A 21,927-nucleotide genomic window follows, 5' to 3' on the forward strand; every position below is an offset into this window, starting at 1 on the left:
ACTAGTTAGTGGAAACAAGATTCACATTGCATCATAGGTATTCCAGATACTTTCAGTGATGTGGAAATCAGAAACCCATAAAATTAAGTATGCCAGAAAGCAGTTTTGTACACATCTAAGTAAATTCTCTCTTAAACAAGAGAAAGGAATAAATAGACACCGATAAACATGCATCTTTATCTCAATAATATTTTAATGATTATTTCAATGATATTTAAAAAATCATCATGACTTGATACAATTGTTGGTACACAAAATGATGCCACTATGGTCTTCATGAAAAGTGTGGCCTCATTAACTACTGAACAATCTGACAGATTCATTCAAATATGTCTAACAGACCCTGGGTGAGTCTGGAAGCTTTGGCAGTGAAACCAGAAGGACTCAGCCTGTGAGGGAAGGTTGGTTTGTCTCCAATTCGAACTGGGAAATACCTTCTAATAAGATGACACTGTTCTTGGGAATTCCAGAATCATGAAAAGGCAGTGGAAATCACTGGGTGTAGGAATCAGCAGCTGTGGGCTTCTGGAAATAACGTCCTGGCACTTACACGACCTTGTTCCAATTCAGAGTTAAGGCTGCTCTACACTGTGTGCATTCGTGTCCGTAAAGAAAGTAGCAAAATAAAAATCATGACTGGTTTCCATTTTAGGCCTCACTCTTTGCAGTATCCTTCTTCATTCCCAAATCTTCCATGCTGGGAAAATTAAGGTAACAAGAAAATCTCCTCTGTTCTTTTTCCACTAAATCCAAAATCATGACACAGAACTCTGTTGAAATACATCATAAAGGTAGAATTTTAAAACAAAAGGCTGAATAAAATGGAGAGGAAGATACTTAACTCCATGGCTACCTCTCTCTTAGCTAGCATCATGTTATTTAAATATTATCTGCTTTTGGTCTGTTCTGTCTCCCCAACTAGACTGTGAATTCACATGTAAGAGCTATTCCTGATTCACCCTGGAGCCCTGGGTGACCGGCACAGTGTCTGACACGAGGCACTCAAGAGATTGCACTTAAACTGGACTGGGCCTACTTAAGGGAGGTATCAAAAAAACATTAAAGTAATACACACATCTGGTTAGAAAAAAGAAAGCCTGCAGAATGGTTTATAATGAATGACCTAAGCCCCCAGATCTGTTCCCCATCCTGCTCACTAAAGGCAACCATTCTTAACTATGAGAATTTGTTTTTAAGGTTTCATCACATGTATTGCTAATTCAAAAAAAAAGAAGAAGAAAAAGAATGCCAGTTTCAAATTATTCATGTCTCTTTACTTAAATAGACCCAAAATATTTGGAAACACTGTCAGGAGTTATTCCAAGTTGTTGTATTCATACATTCAACAAACATATATTGTTTGCATTAAAAGTTATGGCATTTCTATTTTCATACTTTCATCAACACAGACAAGCTTTCTTCTCCACTTAGGATGAAGAAGGCATAAGTCAGTGTGACCCTAGAATTAGTGGGGACAGAACACATCAGAACTAGACAATGGGGGTGGAGAGAGGAAGGGTGAGTCAGTGTCACAATGGAATAAGCTGCTCTATGAGTTACTCTTGCAGGATGGGGGTGAATTGCCAGATGCAGGAATGCACTCCCTTTTTTGCTTACTTCTCAGCAAGTGACACTCTGTACAAGAAGGGACCCATGGGTCAATTACATTATACCACATTTTACTTCTACAAACTGTGTACCAAAGCAGCTGCATGATTCACGGAACACTCCTCTTATTCTGAACAGTAAAATCATCTGCAAAATCCCTTGGAATTATTTATAATGGGATTTATTTCATATTAGCAAAAACAAATGCATAAAGTGGTACCACACGTATAGCACGGAAGGGTAGGAAAAACTCTGCAAAGACATGACACTTTGGGAAAACCCTCACACCAGTAAAGGGGAATAAATAATGAACTTGCCAAGAAGATACTATCAGGCGTTTGGCCAGAGAAACACATTACTGCCTTAGAGTGTTGGCATCTGAAGGGGTATTCTGATCCCCAGGAAAAGCTGGAGCCCTGAAACCTGGTGACTCTGAGGGACCCTCTTCTCAGGATGCTTTAATAGATCTGTGAGGGCACACAGGAATTGAGAGACAAGATGTTGATCAGGCAGCTGAACTGTATAGGCAGCTATTGGTAAAGAACAGACAAGAAGCCAATTCAGAAAAATTCTGTTGGCAGGACTCAAATCTATCTACTACAAGAAGATCATATTCTACATAAAGTGAAGGAGAACCCAAGGCCTAGAAAGAAAACCAAGCCAATAATAATAACCAAAATACAAAAAAAAAATAGAAACTCATGTTTTCCAAATGCTTAATAGGAGAAAGCTTTTCCAAAGTTAATCTGAATGATCCCTTGTTACAATACTAACCTGTAGACATTATTTTCATTTTATGGATGAGGAAACTGAGGCTCACAGAAGCTATATAGCCTGCTAAGGGCCACAGAAGTAGTAAAGTGATTCAGATCCAAGGCTGCCTGACTCTAAATCCATGCTCCTTCTATCACAACAAGGTGGATGTCTAGAAGGTGAGAAAAATCATGTATCTAAATCCATAGACATTATGTATGGTAATACTTCTGAGGTTAACAAACAAATAAGCAAGTCTGCCTCAATGAGAAGTCACCAAACTTTTTCAGTCACTTACACTTACTTTAACTGGGTCCCTTATACTATTTCCTGGGTGACTAATTTTGGCCAGTGTTTTATAATTTTATATAATTTTAAAATATAACAGATTCAGGATTGAATAAAAAAGAAGTTACGGTCATAATTAGAGCAACATGAAAAGGTACATTACAAACATTTTCACTGTTGGAAAAGGGGCAATTCATGTTAGCTCCTATTTTCCAAACTGTTTTAAAAAAAAAAAAAGTCAAACTTTGAAATAGGTCAGTCAAAGAGAGATTTTCTTAGAAGGTTACATGTTTGTGAAAACATTTCCATGCAATTTCCACTATACCAAATCAACTCAGAAGGTTCTTTTTCCCTACTGTAAAAAAAAAATTAAAATGTCCACCTTTACGTGAATGAGGATAATGAAGTCGCATCCGCTATTCTCCTTATGTTAATGTGTCTGCAAAACACACATTTCCCATTACCCTCCCCCTACACACACACAGAGTAAAAAATAAAATTGAACTCAACCTTCGCCCCATCCAGGGGTGTTTTTCCTTCCAGCGGTCCCACATTCTGAGTTGCTAGTAGTAGTCGAGTGCTCAGGAAGCCTCCCTTACCGAGTGGCATCTCCTCCAAAGAGACCACCTGATTTGTAGCGACACATGGCCCACCAGGTAAAGTAACAGCTACCCCTTGCCTTCTTTCCTCCTGTGAGCAACCCTTCTCTTCTCTTCCTGACCCTCTTGTGTTAAGGTCCTATATGAAAAGGAGGAGGGAAGGGCTTAAAGGAGAACGAGAAAGACAAGCAGGAGTCAAGATTTCTGTGACGTCACAGGACTGTTATGAGTGGCTGCTAACCATTTCTGAAAAGACATGAAAATTCTTCATCTGCCATCAATATCTATAAGCTGTTCTCAAGTCTTTCCATTCAGCAGTTTTTCCAGGCAGGTCTCCTCACATGGGTTTTTTTCTTTTCTTTTCTTTTTTTATTATTTTTTTTTAACACACTAAGCTGACTCAGACTCACAGGCAGAAGTTCTGACTCATTTTTCTTTTCTTTTTTTTAGACTCCTTGAGTCCTGAAAAGGTGTGCTCCATGTGGCATTATTAGTTATTCTCATATAAGTGGGGAAATCCAGTCCAAAGATTAAGTCACGAAGCTATGATCTTTAACGCTTAGAAAAATGCAAAATATTCCTGGGAGGACCGTAATGAAACAAGGATGACAATCAAGAAGTTTTACCAAAATTCGATAGGCAGGCACTCATTCCAGGCAAGGAAATACTGACTTCTCTGGACCACCAACCTTTCTTCTTCTCCTTCACTTTCTACCAAGGTACCTCTGCCATTCCCCTGTCTTGTCTACCTGAGAGTATGTGGCTATGCAACTTCATGGTGCCAAATCCTCAAATGAATTTTAGAATTAATTTAGTGCTCACCTGTGTTTGCATCTGGGTTTATATTTTCAGGTGATAATATGTATGTCGGTGCATGTGCACACAAGATGTGTGTAGTTACTTATAAGTGGGCAAATTCTTGATTGGCACATCTACTTTGAACCAACAATTCCTCGTCTATAAGTCTATCTTACAAAAGTATGCACCAAAGCAGACAAAGATGTAAGAGAATGTTTTAGCAACATTACGTGTAATAGCAAAACACTGGAAACATTTAAATAGTAGGGAACTCGATAGATAAACATATCCATATTATGGGATACTATCCTATCATTAGATACAATAAAGTAGATTTATTATAGTCTCACAGGGAAAGATATCAAAAGTATATTCTTTTTTTTTTCTTTTTTTGGCAGAGTTTTTCACCCTTTTTGCCCAGGCTGGAGTGCAATGGTGTGATCTCGGCTCACTGCAACCTCCGCCTCCTGGGTTCAAGCGATTCTCCTGCTTCAGCCTCCCGAGTAGCTGGGATTATAAGCATGTGCCACCATGCTTAGCTAATTTTGTATTTTTAGTAGGGATGGGGTTTCTCCATGTTGGTCAGGCTGGTCTCAAACTCCTGACCTTAGGTGATCCACCTGCCTTGGCCTCCCAAAGTGCTAAGATTACAGGCGTGAGCCACCATGCCCAGCTAAAAGTATATTCTTAAATGAAAGAAGCAAGTGGTAGTATAATGCAATGAGTGAATCATTGGAATAGATTGATGTGTTTCCCTGTTTCAAATCATGGTTGATACAGGGACATCACTTAACTACCGACAGCTGCATCAAACAAAAGATTATACCCATTAAAAATCAATAAATGCCTTGAAAATTATTGGAATAGTTTGATGAATGATTTAACCTCTAACATAGATCACCTGGTAGGCAATTATATATAGTTTGGTCTTCCTAGAGAATAGAACATATTTTTAAGTGCTAAGTTTTATATTACCATGCAGTGGTTAAACATTTTGACCATCATCTTACTTTACGTGTGTGTGTTTATTCATAGATGCTTAGAAAAAATATAGAAGGATTACACAACACAGAAAATGGTTAAGTGTGGTTACCTCTGAGGGTAGGGGAAGAGGTGTATCTGAGGAAGGTGTACTTAAAGAAGAAACGTTCATTTTTCATTTTGTATTATCTATTTCATACAACCACGCAATCGATCATCTATGATTGGTACAGGGCAACTTAATGGAAGAAGTGGATTATCAGTGTCTTAAAGCATGACAGTATGAGAAAGCCCTTGTGATAAATGACAGATATTTGAGGGGGCAGGTGTATGTGGGAGAGGCTCAAAGCAAAAATGGACTGGAGAAGAGAAGAAAAATACATGAGAAAAGGAGGAGTAATGAGATAATAATCAATTGTAAGAAAAGGCCTTTTAAAAAGACCAGGCAGGATAGCTGATGCCTATAATCCCAGCAGTTTGGGAGGCTGAGGCAAGAGAAATGCTTGAGGCCAAGAGTTCAAGACCAGCCTGGGGAACACAGCAAGATCCTGTTTCTACCAAAAAAAAAAAAATTTTTTTTTAATTAGCTGGGCATGGTGGCACATGCCTGTAGTCCTAGCTAACCAGGAGGCTAGAGCAGATGATTGCTTAAGCCCAGGAGTTTGAGGCTGCAGTGAATTATGATCATGCCACTGAGCTTCAGCCCAGGCAACAGAGTGAGACCCCCCCAATCTGTTAAAAAAAAGGATGAGGCGGGAGAAACTTTAGTATATATGCATGGTAGTAATATGGAATTCTATGGCATTATTTTAAAAAGTGGAAAAGGCATTGTCTGCTCACCAACAATAACTCACATGGAAACAGTAATTAAAACTGGGATTCCACCAAGAAAGAATCTCCATAAAAAGTATGCAATGCCTATATGATTATGTAGCAGTCAAAAAAGAAACAAAGAAAGGTTGACATGTCCAGGAAAATGTGAAAGGATTCTGGCTCCCTGGGTCTCACAGCAGCGACGGCTATGGTCTAGCTCCCTCAGTGTTCCTCTGTGTCATACTGTAGCCACGCCAATTAAAGCTTCAAGAGCTGCTTAATTTTTGAAATCAGAATCAGCCTTTTCCTTTGTGTTCATAAAACTTTAAGTCATATCTCTACAGATGAAATATTGGCATCATTGGCTCTTTAGTTATTTACTATGTCACTGCTTTCGACTCATCAATGTCTTTTATTCTCTTTAAAGAATTCTTCTATTTATATAAATAGATTTTTAAGTCTTCATCTGGTTCATTTTCTGAGGCTCCTGGAAAGCTTTCCTCTGGATAACTGAGGCATTTCTGTGGTTCTAACTTTACCTTGTTAATCGCATATTGGTATTTAAATATTCAGTGCCATGAGTGAGAAGACAAAGGGAAAATATTTGGGAATGACCAGATACCTAAAATTTAGTCATAAATACACCTAAAATGCAACCATCATGTGGCTATTCAGTCCATTCACCTTCCCTTATTTCCTCAACAAGAATACTAGGCGATTGGCAATCACAGGTAAGACATGGACCCTACCAAGGCGTACACAGCTCACAGTGTAATAAGTGATTAAACAATTAAATATAAGTTGATGAGTTTTGTGATACTAAAACATAACAAAAACATTAGGAAAATATGAAAGTATGAGTAGCCCACTTTCAATAAAGCCCAGAAGTTTTCACCAATGAGTTGGTACTTCGAGCTGACTTTTGAAGAACTAGGAGTTAGCCCAGCTACAAAGAACATAGAGGCATTTTAGTCAGGATCATGATATAAGCCCAAGAAGGGGAGACTTTTAAGGGAAGGGTGTGTCTAGGAAATGCCAAATGGTTCAATAAAGCCAGAGAGTGCATAGGATAAGTGAGGAGGATCTAAAAAAGGAAGATAAGAAAGCAGAGAGAAAGCAATGAAGAGTCATTGATGGGCTTTCAACCAGAAAATGGTTTGCTTGGGTTTGCTTTTTTGAAAGATTTACTTAGGGGACAATGGGCAGGTGTGTTACAGGGAGATGAAAGAGGAGGCAAGAAGGAGGTGCTCTGTCTTCTGTTAATAGCAAAGTAGCTAGGTCAGAACAATTGTTCCACAGATAACAATTTTTAGATCTGGACAATTAAAAAAAAAACTACTCAAAGGCACTACAAAGTGAACATGGTTAGGCAAAATCTGGAGCAGAGACCACCATTAAAAGACAAACTGCAATGAATGAAATTTGCAAGTTTGCAAATATTTGCCTGTTAGCATTCCCAATTTGCACATAGGTGGGGTTGCAGAAAGCCTCAGTTTCCTTACTTGATCAAGGTATCAGATAACTTAGGGGAAGGCAAAACTGCAGAAAGTTAGGGGGAATATGTTAAATAGGGAGAAGTCACAAAGGCAGTGATCCCTAAAATCTGCAAATAAATCTCTCTCCCAAATCACTGGCTAAAAAATAAACTATACATACAAGTTAATCATCTCAGTCAATGAAATCCCAATCATAACTCCAGCAGGGCTTCTGAAAATAAAAATTGACATGTTAATTCTAAAATTTATTTGGAAATGTAAAGGATCCAGAATACATTAATGTTGAAAACAGAAAAAAGATAGAGAATTCATACCACATGACTTGAAATTTACTTTAAACCTACAGGGTGTTATTGGCATAAAGATAGAAAAATAGATTAACAGAACAGAATAGAGAGTCCAGAAATAGTACAAGTCTATAGTCAATTGATTTTTGAAAAAGTCACCAAAGAAATTCAATAAAGCAAGCAATAATTTCAACAAATTATGCTGGAACAGCTAGATGTCCATATGGAAAAAAAAGAATGAACCTCAACCTCTATCTTATAGCAAGCATAAAAATTAATTCAAGATGAATCATACATAGACCTAAGTGTGAAAGCTAACACATAAAATTTTTAGAAGAAAACAGAAGAAGATCTTCATGACTTGCAGATAAGTAAAGATTTCTCAGAAGGACATAGAACATAATATCATTTTTAAAAATTAAAAGTTTTTGCTTATAAAAATTACATTAAGAAAATTAATAAGTATGCTTCAGATTGGAAAAACGTATTTACCAAACCATGAATCTGATGATCGATTTGTATCCAGATTTTTTTAACTCCTGCAACTACTAATAAACATTTTTAAACAATTAAAAAGAGTCAAAAATAAAAACTTGAACAGACATTTCACAAAAGAATTACCCAGTCTGTGGTATTCTGTTATAGCTGCACAAAACAGACTAAGACAGTTTATAAGTTTTACTTAAAATAAAGTCTATAAATTCATCATTATCATAGAGTGGGGAGTGGGAATGCAAAACTAGGTAACAGCAACATGGGGTACATTATATTATTTTGGGTCCTTTGTCTATATTTGAAATTTATCAGTATAAGTTGTTTTTTAAATGAAACTTCAGTCATTCAGAGAGAGATGATGAAGGAGTGAAGTAAGAAAGCATCAGTGAAGATAGAGAAAATAAAATGAGTCTGACTGCTATTCAGGAGATGATCTGTGAATGATATACTGAATCAATGTGAGAGATGAGAAGGAAAACAATTCATGAATTCCAAGTCATTCATAACAGAACTGTGTTTCCATATCATTGGTTTCCATAGTAGTCCTGTATTCTTACAAACACTATTTTGAAAGGCGGTCGGAGACATCACCAGATTGCTAAAGTGGCATGGTTGACAAGAACTTAAGAATCTGTTGATGACTCCCAACTTTCTGATTTAAACAACTAAGGGTTTCTAAGTACCATTTCTTAAGACTAAAGATAAATTACATGAAGGCAAGTAGATATTCAGAATGAGGAATGGTATTTAGAGTAATGATGATGTGAGCTAAACTTGTAATACTTTGATCAGAGAAGTAGAGTAAGCTATCAGATATATGGATCTGCATCTCAGAAAGAGGTCTGGGCTACAAAGACAAATTTGGCAGTCATGAGCTTAGGGGAAATCTATCATTGTAAGCAATTCCTGTAAGATGCACAGCTGTTTATCTAAGGGCACCCTGGAAAAGGAAGGGTGTCTACAAGGAAGGTGAAAATACAACCTTCATAAAGAAAGCGTGGTTTCACTTTGTCATCCATTCAATCTATCCCTAGATGCAGCCAATTCTATATCCATGTAACAAAATTCTTTCTGCAACTAGTCAGAAATGCTTTTTTCTAAATGAGGGTAGAAAAATGATGCTCACATAACATGATGTTTCAGTGAATATTTTCTTTGAAGCATCAAGAAATAATTTTTTTAAAAGAGCTAGACCTTTTGCAAAATTTACCAAAAAAGGTGCTATAAACTGTTTATAAAACTCATAATTCCTTAAAAGGATCAAGAATTGGACATTTTTGGAGGGATTGTTCAAGGAAGCTATTGATGTGTTGAGAGTCCACAACCCTTCAATCAAGGAGAGCCAGTGGTTAGTGGGGCTTGCCGCTTCACCTCATGTCAAGAAAGAGGGACTTTAAAAAGGCAGACAGAGGGCTTCACATCTGTCCTCAGCAGTCTGTACAGTTTGGGGGACAAATAGATTTGTGTCTGAACCACATCTGACATCAGACATGATAGCATCTAGGCTTGCTGGCTGTTTTGTTGGTGGATCTAGGAGAGGTGGTTGCACTCCCAGAGTTTGCAGAAGCAAAGGGTATTTGTGTGTCTTCCATGAACAAGGTGTGGGCTGTGCATCTGAGACAGCCATATGAGGACTGTTCAGGTACTACTCAAAAGGCATAGCAGAAATTAGCTGGAGGTGTGGCCAGGAGCCTAAGGGTCGGGAAAGGTGTAGCCCAGTAGCAATGCATTGTTTTTGTCTCAGAGAACTACAGATATGAGACCCTTAGCAATGGGGGGAGGGTATGTTCTTTTTGGGCAAAGAATACACAAAAGAACTCCACAGAGAAGTAAACTTACATATCTGCTAGATTCAGAAAGCACTGAAACTAGACTAACGATTCATCAGCAGTTAAGTAAGCACTTTACTGTTTCCCTTATATTTCCTTCCTCCTCCTCTCTCTCAACCCAATTTAATGGGGTCTGAGACTGAGGCTAGCCTAGAGAAGAAAAGGGGTGAAGGAATACTGAGGAGAAAGAGGGAAGCTGACCACTCTCCTTCCATGACTGCAGGGCTGGGGCAGGCCCCTGTTGGAAGAGGGAAGAAAGCTCAATTCTAAATCAACTCCAGTGTTTTTGCCAGTACATAATGCTGGACGTTTCAGGTACTGAATTATCTGGTGTTTTTAACCTGAATGTTTTGTTTTGTTTTGTTTTTTAATTGCCTAAGAGTGACCGGAATTGCCAGGGAAGGACATGTCCCACTGTGCAGGTTTAAAGAACAAATGGAGGGAGAAGGCAAAGCTGTTTGATGATGGCATCCTACGAGTTGAGCATGGTCATCTCAAGTGCTACATTTTAATAATAGCAGTGATTCCTCAATCTGTCAAAATGGCTCTAAACATTTTGGTTACCACTGTCAATTAAGATGGTGGATAGGAGGCAGGAATAGCTTGCAGCTCCTGCTCAGACAGACAGAGCAGCATGTGGAGACTCACACCATGAACTTTTGCTCCAAGAACTACTGTAGGAACATACCAGAAAAGCTGAGAAAATCCACAGACCCTTTCAAGTAACGAACTAGATCACCTCTGCAGACTCCTTGAGACACCAAAAAACTGTGAGTCTGCTTGCTTTCTCAATGGGAAGGCTCATGGTCTGGGACAAGTTCTCAGCCCTGGTCACTGGTTGCCTGGAAATAGACTTGGTGCTGTCGTGGGGGCATGATGAGAGTGAGACCGGCCATTAGGACTGCAGGCTGTGTGGACGATGGGTGAGGCCTGTGACTCCCAGCTTTCCCCCACATTCCTGACAACCTGTATGACTCAGCAGAGGCAGCCATAATCCCCCTGGGAACATAACTCCATTGGCCTGGGAACCACACCCCCATCCCCCACAGCAGCCACAGCGAGCCCTGCCCAAGGAGAGGCTGAGCTAAGACACGCCTAGCCCTGCCCTCACCTAGTGGTCTTTCTCTACCTAGCCTGGTAGCCAAAGACAAAGGTCATAATCTCTTGGGAGCTCTATGGCCCCGTCCACCACCTGAGAAACCTGAATACTAACCAGGTATCCCTGGGGAAGGTTTGCATCCTCCCTATAGGACCGCAGCTGATGCACTCTTGAAAGCACCACCTCCTGGCTGGAGGCCAACCAACACAAAACCAGTGCACTAAACAAAAACAACCAAGGACCCTCACAGAGTCCACTTTACTCCCCTGTCACTTCCACCGGAGCAGGTGCTGGTAACCACAGCTGAAAGACCTGAAGATGGATCACATCACAGGACTCATTGCAGACACTCTCCAGTACCAGCTCAGAGCTCTGTAGCTCCACTGGGTGGCTAGCAAAACAATCACTACAGTTCGGCTCTCAGGAAGCCCCATTCCTAGGCGAAAGGGGAGAACACCACATCAAGGGGGCACCCCGTAGGACAAATGAATCTAAACAGCAGCCCTTGAAGCCCAGATCTTTCCTCTGACATAGTCTAAACAAATGAGAAGAAACCAGAAAAACAATTCTGGTAATATGACAAAACAAGATTATTAACACCCCGAAAAATCATACCAGCTCATGAGCAATGGATCCAAACCAAGATGAAATCTCTGAATTGACAAAAAAAGAATTCAGAAGGCCGACTATTAAGCTAATCAAGGAGGCACCAGAGAAAGGTGTAGTCCAACTTAAAGAAATCAAAAACGTGATACAGGATATGAAAGGAAAGTTCTTCAGTGAAATAGACTGCATAGATAAGAAACCATCACAACTTCTGGAAATCAAGGACACACAGAAATGCAAAATGCACTAGAAAGTCTCAGCAATAGAATCAAACAAACAGAAGGAAGAATTTCAAAGCTCAAAGACAAGGCTTTCAAATTAACCCAATCTGTCAAAGACAAAGAAAAAAGAATTTTAAAAAATGAACAAAGCCTCCAAGAAGTTTGAGACTATGTTAAATGTCCAAAACCAAGAATAATTGGTGTTCCTGAAGAAGAAGAGAAATCTAAAAGTTTGGAAAACATATCTGAGGGAATAATGGAGGAAAACTTCCTGGCCTTGCTAGAGATCTAGACATCCAAATAAAAGAAGCTCAAAGAACACCTGGGAAATTCATTGTGAAAACATCATTGCCTAGGCACATAGTCGTCAGGTTATCCAAAGTCCAGACAAAGGAAAGAGTCTTAAGAGCTGTGAGGCAAAAGCAGCAGGTAACCTATACAGAAAAACCTATCAGATTAACAGCAGATTTCTCAGCAGAAACCATATAAACTAGAAGGGATTGGGGTCCTATTTTTAGCCTCCTTAAGCAAAACAGTTACCAGCCAAGAATTTTGTATCCAGTGAAACTAAGCTTCATAAATGAGGGATAGATACAGTCTTTTCCAGACAAACAAATGCTGACAGAATTTGCCACTCCCAAGTCAGCATTACAAGAACTGCTAAAAGAAGCTCTAAATCTTGAAACAAATCCTCAAAATAGAACCTTCTTAAATCATAAACCTCACAGTACCTATATAACAATAACACACTGTAAAAAACACAAGGTATTCAGGCAACAAATAGCATGATGAATAGAATAGTATTTCACATCTCAATACTGACATTGAATGTAAATGGCCTAAATGCTCCACTTAAAAGATACAGAATGGCAGAATGGATAAAGAATTCACCAACCAAGTTTCTGCTGTCTTCAGGAAACTCACCTGACACATAAGGACTCACATAAATTTAAGGTAAAGGGGTAGAAAAAGATATTCCATGCAACTGGACACTAAAATCCAGCAGTAGTAGCAATTCTTATATCAGGCAAAACAAACTTTAAAGCAACAGCAGTTAAAAAAGACAAAGAGGGACATCATAGAATGATAAAAAGACAAGTCCAACCGGAAAATATCACAATTTTAAATATGTATGCACCTAACACTGGAGCTCCCAAATTTATAAAACAATTACTACTAGACCTAAGAAATGAGATAGATGGCAATATAATAATAGTGGGGGACTTTAATACTCCACTGACAGCACTAGACAGGTCATCAAGACCGAAAGTGAACAAAGAAACAATGGACTTAAACTATACCCTATAACAAATGAACTTAACAGATATTTATAGAACATTCTACCCAACAACTGTAGACTATACATTCTATTCATCAGCACATGGTACATTCTCCAAGATAGACCATATGATAGGCCATAAAACAAGTCTCAGTAAATTTAAGAAAATAGAAATTATATCAAGTACCCTCCCAGACCACAGTGGAATAAAACTGTAAATCAACTCCAAAAGAACCCCTCAAAACCATATAAGCACATGGAAATTAAATAACTTGTTCCTGAATGATCACTGGGTAAACAAATCACGATGGAAATTAAAAAATTATTTGAACTGAATGATAATAGTGACACAACCTATCAAAACCTCTGGGATACAGCAAAAGCAGTGATAAGAGGAAAGTTCATAGCATTAAATGCCTGTATCAAAAAGTCTGAAAGAGCACAAATAGACGATCTAAGGTCACACCTCATGGAACTGGAGAAACAAGAACAATCTAAACTCAAACCAAGCAGAAGAAAAGAAATAACAAAGATCAGAGCAGAACTAAATGAAACTGAAACAACAACAAAAAAAAAATACAAAAGATAAATTAAACAAAAAGCTGGTTCTTTGAAAATATAAATAAAATTGATAGACCATTAGTGAGATTAACCAGGAAAAGAAGAAAGAAGATCCAAATAAGCTCAATTAGAAACAAAATGGGAGATATTACAACTAATACCACAGAAATACAAGGCTACTATGAACACCTTCACGTGCATAAACCAGAAAACCTGGAGGAGATAAATTTCAGGATAAATTCCTGAAAATATACAACCCTCCTAGATTAAACCAGGAAGATAGAGAATCTCTCAACAGACCAATAACAAGCAGCGTGATTGAAATAGTAATGTAAAAATTGCCAACAAAAAAAAAGTCCAGGACCAGACAAATTCACAGCTGAATTCTATCAGACATGTAAAGAAAATTAGTACCAATCCTATTGACACTATTCCACAAGATAGACAAAGAAGGAATCCTCCCTAAATCATTTTATGAAGCCAGTATCACCCTAATACCAAAACCAGGGAAGGACATTAAAAAAACAGAAAACTACAGACCAATACCCTTGATCAACATAGATGCAAAAACCCCCAACAAAATACTAGTGAACTGAAGCCAAGAGCATATCAAAAAGATAATCCACATGATCAAGTGTGTTTCATACCAGGGATGCAGGGATGGTTTAACATATATGAGTCAGTAAGTGTGATACACCACTAATAGAATTGAAAACAAAAATCACATGATCATCTCAATAGATGCAGAAAAAGCATTTGACAAAATCCAGCATCGCTTTATGATTAAAACCCTCAGCAAAATCGGCATAGAAGGGACATAACTTAAGGGAATAAAAGTCATCCAAGACAAACCCACCACCTACATTATGCTGAATGGGGAAAAGTTGAAAGCATTCCCCCTGAGAACTGGAACAAAACAAGAATGCCCACTTTCACCACTTGTATTAAACACAGTACTAGAAGTCCTGGCTAGAGCAATCAGACAAAAGAAAGAAATAAAGGGCATCCAAATTGGTAAAGAGGAAGTCAAACTGTTGCTGTGTGCTGATGATATCATTGTATACCTAGAAAACCCTAGAGTCATCCAGAAAGCTCCTAGAACTGGTAAATGAATTCAGCAATATTTCAGGATACAAAATTAATGTACACAAATCAGTAGCTCTGCTATACACCAACAGTGACCAAGTTGAGAATCAAATCAAGAACTCAATCCCTTTCGTAATAACTGCAAAAAAATGAAATGCTTAGGAATATACCTAACCAAGGAGGTGAAAGACCTCTACAAGGAAAACTACAAAACACTGCTGAAAGAAATCACAGATGGAAACACATCCCATGCTCATGAGTGGGTAGAATCAATATTGTGAAAATGACCACACTGCCAAAAGCAATCCACAAATTTAATGCAACTCCCATCAAAATACCACCATCATTCTTCACAGAACTAGAAAAAACAATCCTAAAATTCATATGGAACCAAAAAAGAGCCTGTATAGCCAAAGCAAGATTAAGAAAAAAAAAAAAAAAAAAAAATCTGGAGGCATCACATTACTCAATTCTAAACTATACTATAAGGCCACAGTTAGGAAAACAGCGTGGCACTGGTATAAAAATCAGCACATAGACCAGTGGAGCAGAATAGAGAACCCAGAAATAAAGCCAAATACTTACAGCCAACTGATCTTCAACAAAACAAACAACAACATAAAGAGGGGAGAGGACACCCTATTCAACAAATGGTGCTGGGATAATTGGCAAGCCACATGTAGCAGAATGAAACTTGATCCTCATCTCTCACCTTATACAAAAATCAACTCAAGATAGGTCAAATACTTAAATCTAACACCTGAAACCATAAAGATTATAGAAGACAACATTGGAAAAACCCTTCTAGACATTGGCTTAGCCAAAGACTTCATGACCAAGAACCCAAAAGCAAATGCAACTAAAACAAAGATAAATAGATAGCACTTAAACTAAAAACCTTCTGCACAGCAAAAGAAATAATTAGCAGAATTAACAGACAACCCACAGAGTGGTAAAAAATCTTCACAATCTATACATCTGACAAATGACTAATATCCAGAATCTACAAAGAACGCAAACAAATCAGAAAGAAAAAAAAATCCCATCAAAAAGTGGGCTAAGGACAGGCATAGACAATTCTCAAGAAAAGATATACAAATGACCAACAAGCACAGGAAAAATGCTCAGCATCACTAATTATCAGGGAAATGCAAATCAAAATTGCATTTTGATACGACCTTACTCCTGCAAGAATGCCCATAAGCAAAAAACCAAAAAGTAATAGACGTTGGCATGGATGCAATGAAAACACTTTTACACTGTTGGTGGAATGTAAACTAGTACATAGTTCCACTATGGAAAACAGTGTGGAGATTCCTTAAAGAACTAAAAATAGATCTACCATTTGATCCAGCAATCCCACTACTAGGTATCTACTCAGAGGAAGTCAATATATGAAAAAGATACTTGCACACACGTTTAAGCAGCACAACTTGCAATAGCAAAAATATGGAACCAGCCCAAATGCCCATCAATCAATGAGTGGATAAAGAAAATTTGGTATATATACAGACGGAATACTACTCGGCCGTGAAAAGGAATGAAATAATGGCATTTGCAGCAACCTGGATGAAACTGGACACTATTATGCTATGAGGACACAAAAGCATAAGAATGACACATTGGACTCTGGGAACTCGGGGGAAACTGTCAGGGGTAGCAAGGGATAAAAGACTACACATTGGGTACAGTGTACACTGCTCAAGTGATGGTGCACCAAAATCTCAGAAATCACCCCTAAAGAACTTATTCATGTAACCAAACACCACCTGTTCCCTAAAAACCTATTGAAATAAAAAATTAAAAATTATAAAAATATTTTGGTCACATCAATACTAAAAATCTTTTTAGAAATACTTAATATTTTACTAAAAGTGGGACAGCATATTAGGGATACGATAATGTGTAATTTCTCTTGAGGTTCCTGTTCCTCCTTCAAAGCCTTCTCTGATCATATCCAGATCTCTGGGTCCCGTCCACACTTCTTGTCAGTTCTGGAGCCACATTTCCAGCTGCCTACTGGACAGTCCAACTTGATGGGGTTCATTTAAAACTCATCATGTCCCAAGGTGAATCTGGCCATTTTTACAAGTCTCCATATCTCTTCCCAATCCCATGTTCCCCCTTCCCTTCCCTTCACTGTCTTCCACTTCTAAACTGGAACACTCAATTGCTCCTCCTTCTGAACTTTTCAATGGTTCCCAATGTCCAAATCCAACCTCCCAGACATGACTTCTCTTGATGGCTACGTCTCCAGACTGTTCTTCTACCAATCATCCATGTGTTTTCTAAATTCTCCTGCTCATGGCCAAGGACTCCTCGCCTCTATATCTCTATTCTTGTTGGTCTAGATTGGTTGGAATGCCCTGCATACCCAAACCCATAAATACACACACACACACACACACACACACACACACACACACGCCTCCATCCCCCTGCCATACACACACACATCTAGGCCCTAACCAGAAAATGCCTATCTGGTAACCCAAATGTCACCTCCCTGCAGTCATTTCTATGCTTTCTAGGCTGGGGAGTTAAGTGGATTAAGTGCCCCTGTGTAAGCATTTATCAAATTTTATTTCAATTATCTCTGTGCTTCACTATGTGCCCTTCCCTGTGCTGCCCAAAAAAACAAAATGTTAATATTCAACAGAATCCCTTTTTTCTTTTTTGTCTTCTTATGCAAGTATGATTCTTGATACAAAGCAAATTGCTCAATAAGTATTTGTTTAAATGAATTACAGTGAAGTGAATTAATGGCTTCAAAGAATTTATAATTTAAAAGGAGAAACAAGAACAAGGATTCTCTTATTCACCCATAACACAGGTCTCAATGAAAGTTTGGGGAATAACTGAAAGCATAAATGAACAAAAGAGTAGGTAGAAAACTGGGTATCCCCACAAAGGAAGCTGATAAAGGACTACAGAAATTTAATGGAGAGAGACATGACACTCTTTTTTACTTTTTGTTTCTCATTTTAGTACCCTAAGCTGCAAAGCTTAAAATAAATGAATGCAAAAGATTTGGAAGTGGGAGAGGTTTTTTTAAAAAAAAAGAAAATAAAAATAAAAAGACTACCACCCACTCCCCATGCTACCCTCCCACTGAAATGACTATAGTTTTAGCATCCGTAATGGGATTGTTGCAGTTTTGAGAATGTTGCCATAGTAACCAACCTCAGCCCTTCCCCTAATATAAGATAAAATTTAGCAAAAGAAATAAATAACAGACTCCCATAGAAACATTATCAAACCTTTCTATATAAATAACCTGTGTAATTAAATGTTTCAAAACAGAATATTTAGGGAGCCGTGAAAAAGAAAACATTCTACAAAGTGTATTTTTAAACGAAGGAGGAAAAAAAAACATACAAAACATCAGCTGGAACACTTGGCTGCCTGAATGGTTTCAAGGAGTCACAATTTCCAAACTTGCCTGGACAAGAACCACAGTCAGAACGGAGAAGCGCAATTCTGTATTTTGATACACAAGCAACATTCCTATCAGAAATTCTCCAACCTTATTCTAAGGAGTTATTTCAACATACAAGTAAGAGAACCTCCTCTTTGTATTCCCCCAAACACAACAAGGGGCACTTGGGAAATATTATCTGTAGTAGATCCTCATAGTACTATTACCTAGGTAACACCATAGTTTTGCTATATTCATATTCTGTTCTTTTCAAGAATTCTCTAGTTGATATGTTAATCTATAGCAAGGATTGCAAACTTCTTCAGTAAAGAACGAGAAAATAAATATCTTAGCCTTTGAAGACCACACAATCTCAGTCACAACTACTCCACTCTGTCACTGTAGCACAAAAGTAGCCACAGATAATACATAAATGAATAAGCATGGCTGTGTTCCAATAAAACTTTATTTACAAAAACAGCCAGCGAGATCTGGTCCATGGGCCATAGTTTGCCGACTCTTTATTTCTTCTTTGACTATGTTACAGATTGTGTATTACCAACACACACACACACACACACACACACACACACACACACACACTGGAACCACTCTTTCGCCCAGGCCTATGACAGTATGCTGCATTCAAAGCCAGAGAAAACGGAGACTGACTCTGGATATGACTGCAATAAGCTACTGTGAGAAACTGTGAAATTCTTTCTCATGGAATTTCAAAAGCCAAATAGAAAGCCATCTGTCAAAGAAGGGTAGGTACAATACTTCCAACCAACTGGCTGCTGCTCTACTTTAAATAGATAAAAAGCTCAGATGCCTGGCATGGGGCCCAATGACGCACTAATCAATAAAGCAAATTATTATCAGTCTGAGGCGTGGAGCAATTTCTACCAATTTGCAAACTTGGATGATTTTCTGAAATTTCTTTAAGCTCTAGAAAGAGACGTGGATGCAGCTGGTGAAACAGAAAGAGCAGGACTCAGAAGATGGCTGGTGCATGAATCCCATTCTCTCCCTGCTAACTGGTGGTGTTACCTGACAAAGCACTTAATGACTGTATTATCACCTGGAAAATGGGTATAACAGTGCCTGTTGTTAGATTTGTTGAAGATTAAATTAGATAACCTCTATAAAGCACTTCCTACAGAATAAGAATTCAATTAATGTTAGTTGCATTCCCCTCAAAGGATTAGGCAACCTTCAGCACTCGGCTTAATTTTCTCTGTTCTCTCAGAGAGGCACCCCTGGGGTCAGTGTTGCTACAATCCAAAGGATAACTTTTTTCACCTGAAAAACTGCTGTAGAAGGAGCTGTGAGCAAGGCTTAAGCAACTCATTAGCAAGGAAACCAGCCCAAGTGAGCAATGGCATGTGACAAGCACCACATCTCAGTAACTCTCGCCTCAGTACTCACAAACTTCCTCCTCTCTATCCCTCTTGATTTCTACATGTACGTGTCTACCTCTCCTGTTTTTCTCTCTTTCCTTCTTATCCACTCTATTTCTCCTCCTATATCTCTTCTCTCATCTTCCTCAGCTGGCCATAATATGAACTAGAAGAATACTTATTTAATGGGTTTGCATTCTTTTGCAAGTGACCTAAAGGTTGTCCTTTCTTAAATGTGCCTGATTATTTTGGTGGGTCAGTGGTCCTGACATAGGAAGATTCTCTACCCCTGCTCAAAATCTTTCTAGCATATCTTCTCCAAAAGATTCATTGGTATTAAACACTAAAGAAAAGGCTTGTTTCATTACAAAAGGCAAGCCAACTTTAAATAAAAGGACCCAAGGCAATCAGAAGAGCTGGACTTCAGGTTTCTACAGACTTTTTCAGGTAGAGCTATGTCCCTTAAAATTTATAAGATCCCATAAGACTTTTTAAGTGTGAAATTCAGCTGCAGCTGTATATGGGAAGGTCTCTATCCTGTTGGAGAGATGCTCTGGTAATGAACAAAAAAACCTTTTAGCTCTTTGGAAAGAGACGCTAGATAACGAATTTAATTCCATTCCCTAACTCATTGTCACATGGTGACAGTGGTGGAAGAAGTTCCTGACATTTGCTTCAGAGAATATTTTATTTTAGGGGTGGGTGAAGAAATGTAAGCGAAACAAACCACTCAATCCTTTCCCCCTCACTTCAATTATGCTGTCAAATTATCATGAAATGTCTAGAGATTAAGTCTTATGTACACATGCGCAGTTGAATACATTTCAGCCACATAAAATAAAGCAGTTTAGCCACAACTCATTAAGTTGGCTGTATCAAACCTCTCAGTGGCCATTCAGAAAGGATAAACTATTGAAAAGGACTGAATTAAATACAGCAGAGAAAAGAGAGTGTCTTTTTCCCTGAGAGCACTGCTCTGAGGCATGAGCCATAGGTCTAGAATATATTAGTTTAGCAATGAACACAAATATCGACTGAGCACCTGCTATGAAACACAGACAGGGGGAGCCGGCTTCCAGGAATCACGAGCATAGAGATGGAAATCCCTTAGGATGGGTGTGGACAAAGAGAGAAAGAGAATGAGATAGAGATAAAGTTAGTTTGGAGAACAGAATATGAGAAATCAATAACTACTTTCCCCCAATCCTCCATTGGGGGATTATATGTATAATAGAAATCAACAGCAAAATGTGACCCTATAATCAACATATTTCATTCCTACATTGAGAGATATTTTATTTCCCCTTCATCCATTCATTAAGCATCTATTACAAATAAGCACTGTGTTGGGTGCTGATTTTGAGAAACAGAAGTGCTACTCGATAGCACCAGGAGGTTCTTTCTTCCAGTTAACAATAGCTTATCACTAACATTTATGAGTGCTTGCCATGTGCCAGGCATTTTTCTAGGCAACTAGTATGGTTTGGATATTTGTTTCTTCCAAATCTCATGTTGAAATGTGAGCCACATTGTTGGAGATGGGGCCTGGCAGGAGGTGTCTGGGTCATGGTGCTGGATCCCTCATGAATGGCTTGGTGCCATCCCCTTGGTGATGAGTTACTTCTCACTCTATTAGTTCACATGGGAGCTGGTTGTTTAAAGGAACTTGGCATCTCCCTCTTTCACCATGTGACATATCTGATCTCCCTTTGCTTCTGCCATGAGTAAAAGCTCCCTGAGGGCCTCACCAGAAGCCTAGCAGAGGCTGGTGCCATGCTTGCATGGCCTGCAGAACCGTGAACCAAATAAACTTCTTTTCATTTTAAATTACCCAGTCTCAGGTATTCCTACAGCAATGTAAAACAGATTAATACAGCAACTTACAAGCATTCACTCATTTAATTCTCACCATTGTCTTATGAGGATGGTAAAGAATAGTTGTTATTATTGCTATTGCATCAGATAGTTTATCTCTTTCCTCTTTTCTTTTTTCTTTTTGTGTAAAAGCTAAACTGCTTAATTAGATGTCTCTACTTTATAATACCAGGGACTTCAAGGAGCAACGTTCGTTCCTCTGTCCTGACATTACCTTGGTCTCTGTCCATCTGCCTTCATCTCTAGATAATGAAAAAAAGCCCTAGTGAGTCTACCTGACCCATTCTCTTCCCCTTCCAATCCATCTAGCATTTTGCTGCCTTTTTTTTTTTTTCTTTTTTTTGAGACGGAGTCTCACTCTGTCACCCAGGCTGGAGTGCAGTGGTATGATCTCAGCTCACTGCAACCTCCACCTCCCGGGTTCAAGCGAGTCTC

The 21,927-nt window shown here is 38.6% G+C and overlaps 1 protein-coding gene across 6 annotated transcripts in view; it reads right to left on the reverse strand.

Moving 5' to 3' along the window:
- The window catches only part of DGKI (diacylglycerol kinase iota), a 479,960-nt gene that overhangs the window by 395,338 nt on the left and 62,695 nt on the right, over nucleotides 1-21,927 (reverse strand). The window contains exon 1 of one of the 6 annotated variants that reach the window (XM_034965053.3): nucleotides 3,160-16,011. The exons of the other annotated variants lie outside the window; for them this stretch is intronic. Within the exon in view, the coding sequence (XP_034820944.1) occupies nucleotides 3,160-3,203 (44 nt within the window). The 5' untranslated portion in view covers nucleotides 3,204-16,011. Of the gene's footprint in view, nucleotides 1-3,159; nucleotides 16,012-21,927 lie in introns of those variants that run through there. 6 annotated transcript variants of the gene reach the window in all.

The sequence above is a fragment of the Pan paniscus genome, chromosome 6 (genome assembly GCF_029289425.2).
Source record: "Pan paniscus chromosome 6, NHGRI_mPanPan1-v2.0_pri, whole genome shotgun sequence".
Taxonomy (NCBI): Eukaryota; Metazoa; Chordata; class Mammalia; order Primates; family Hominidae; genus Pan; species Pan paniscus.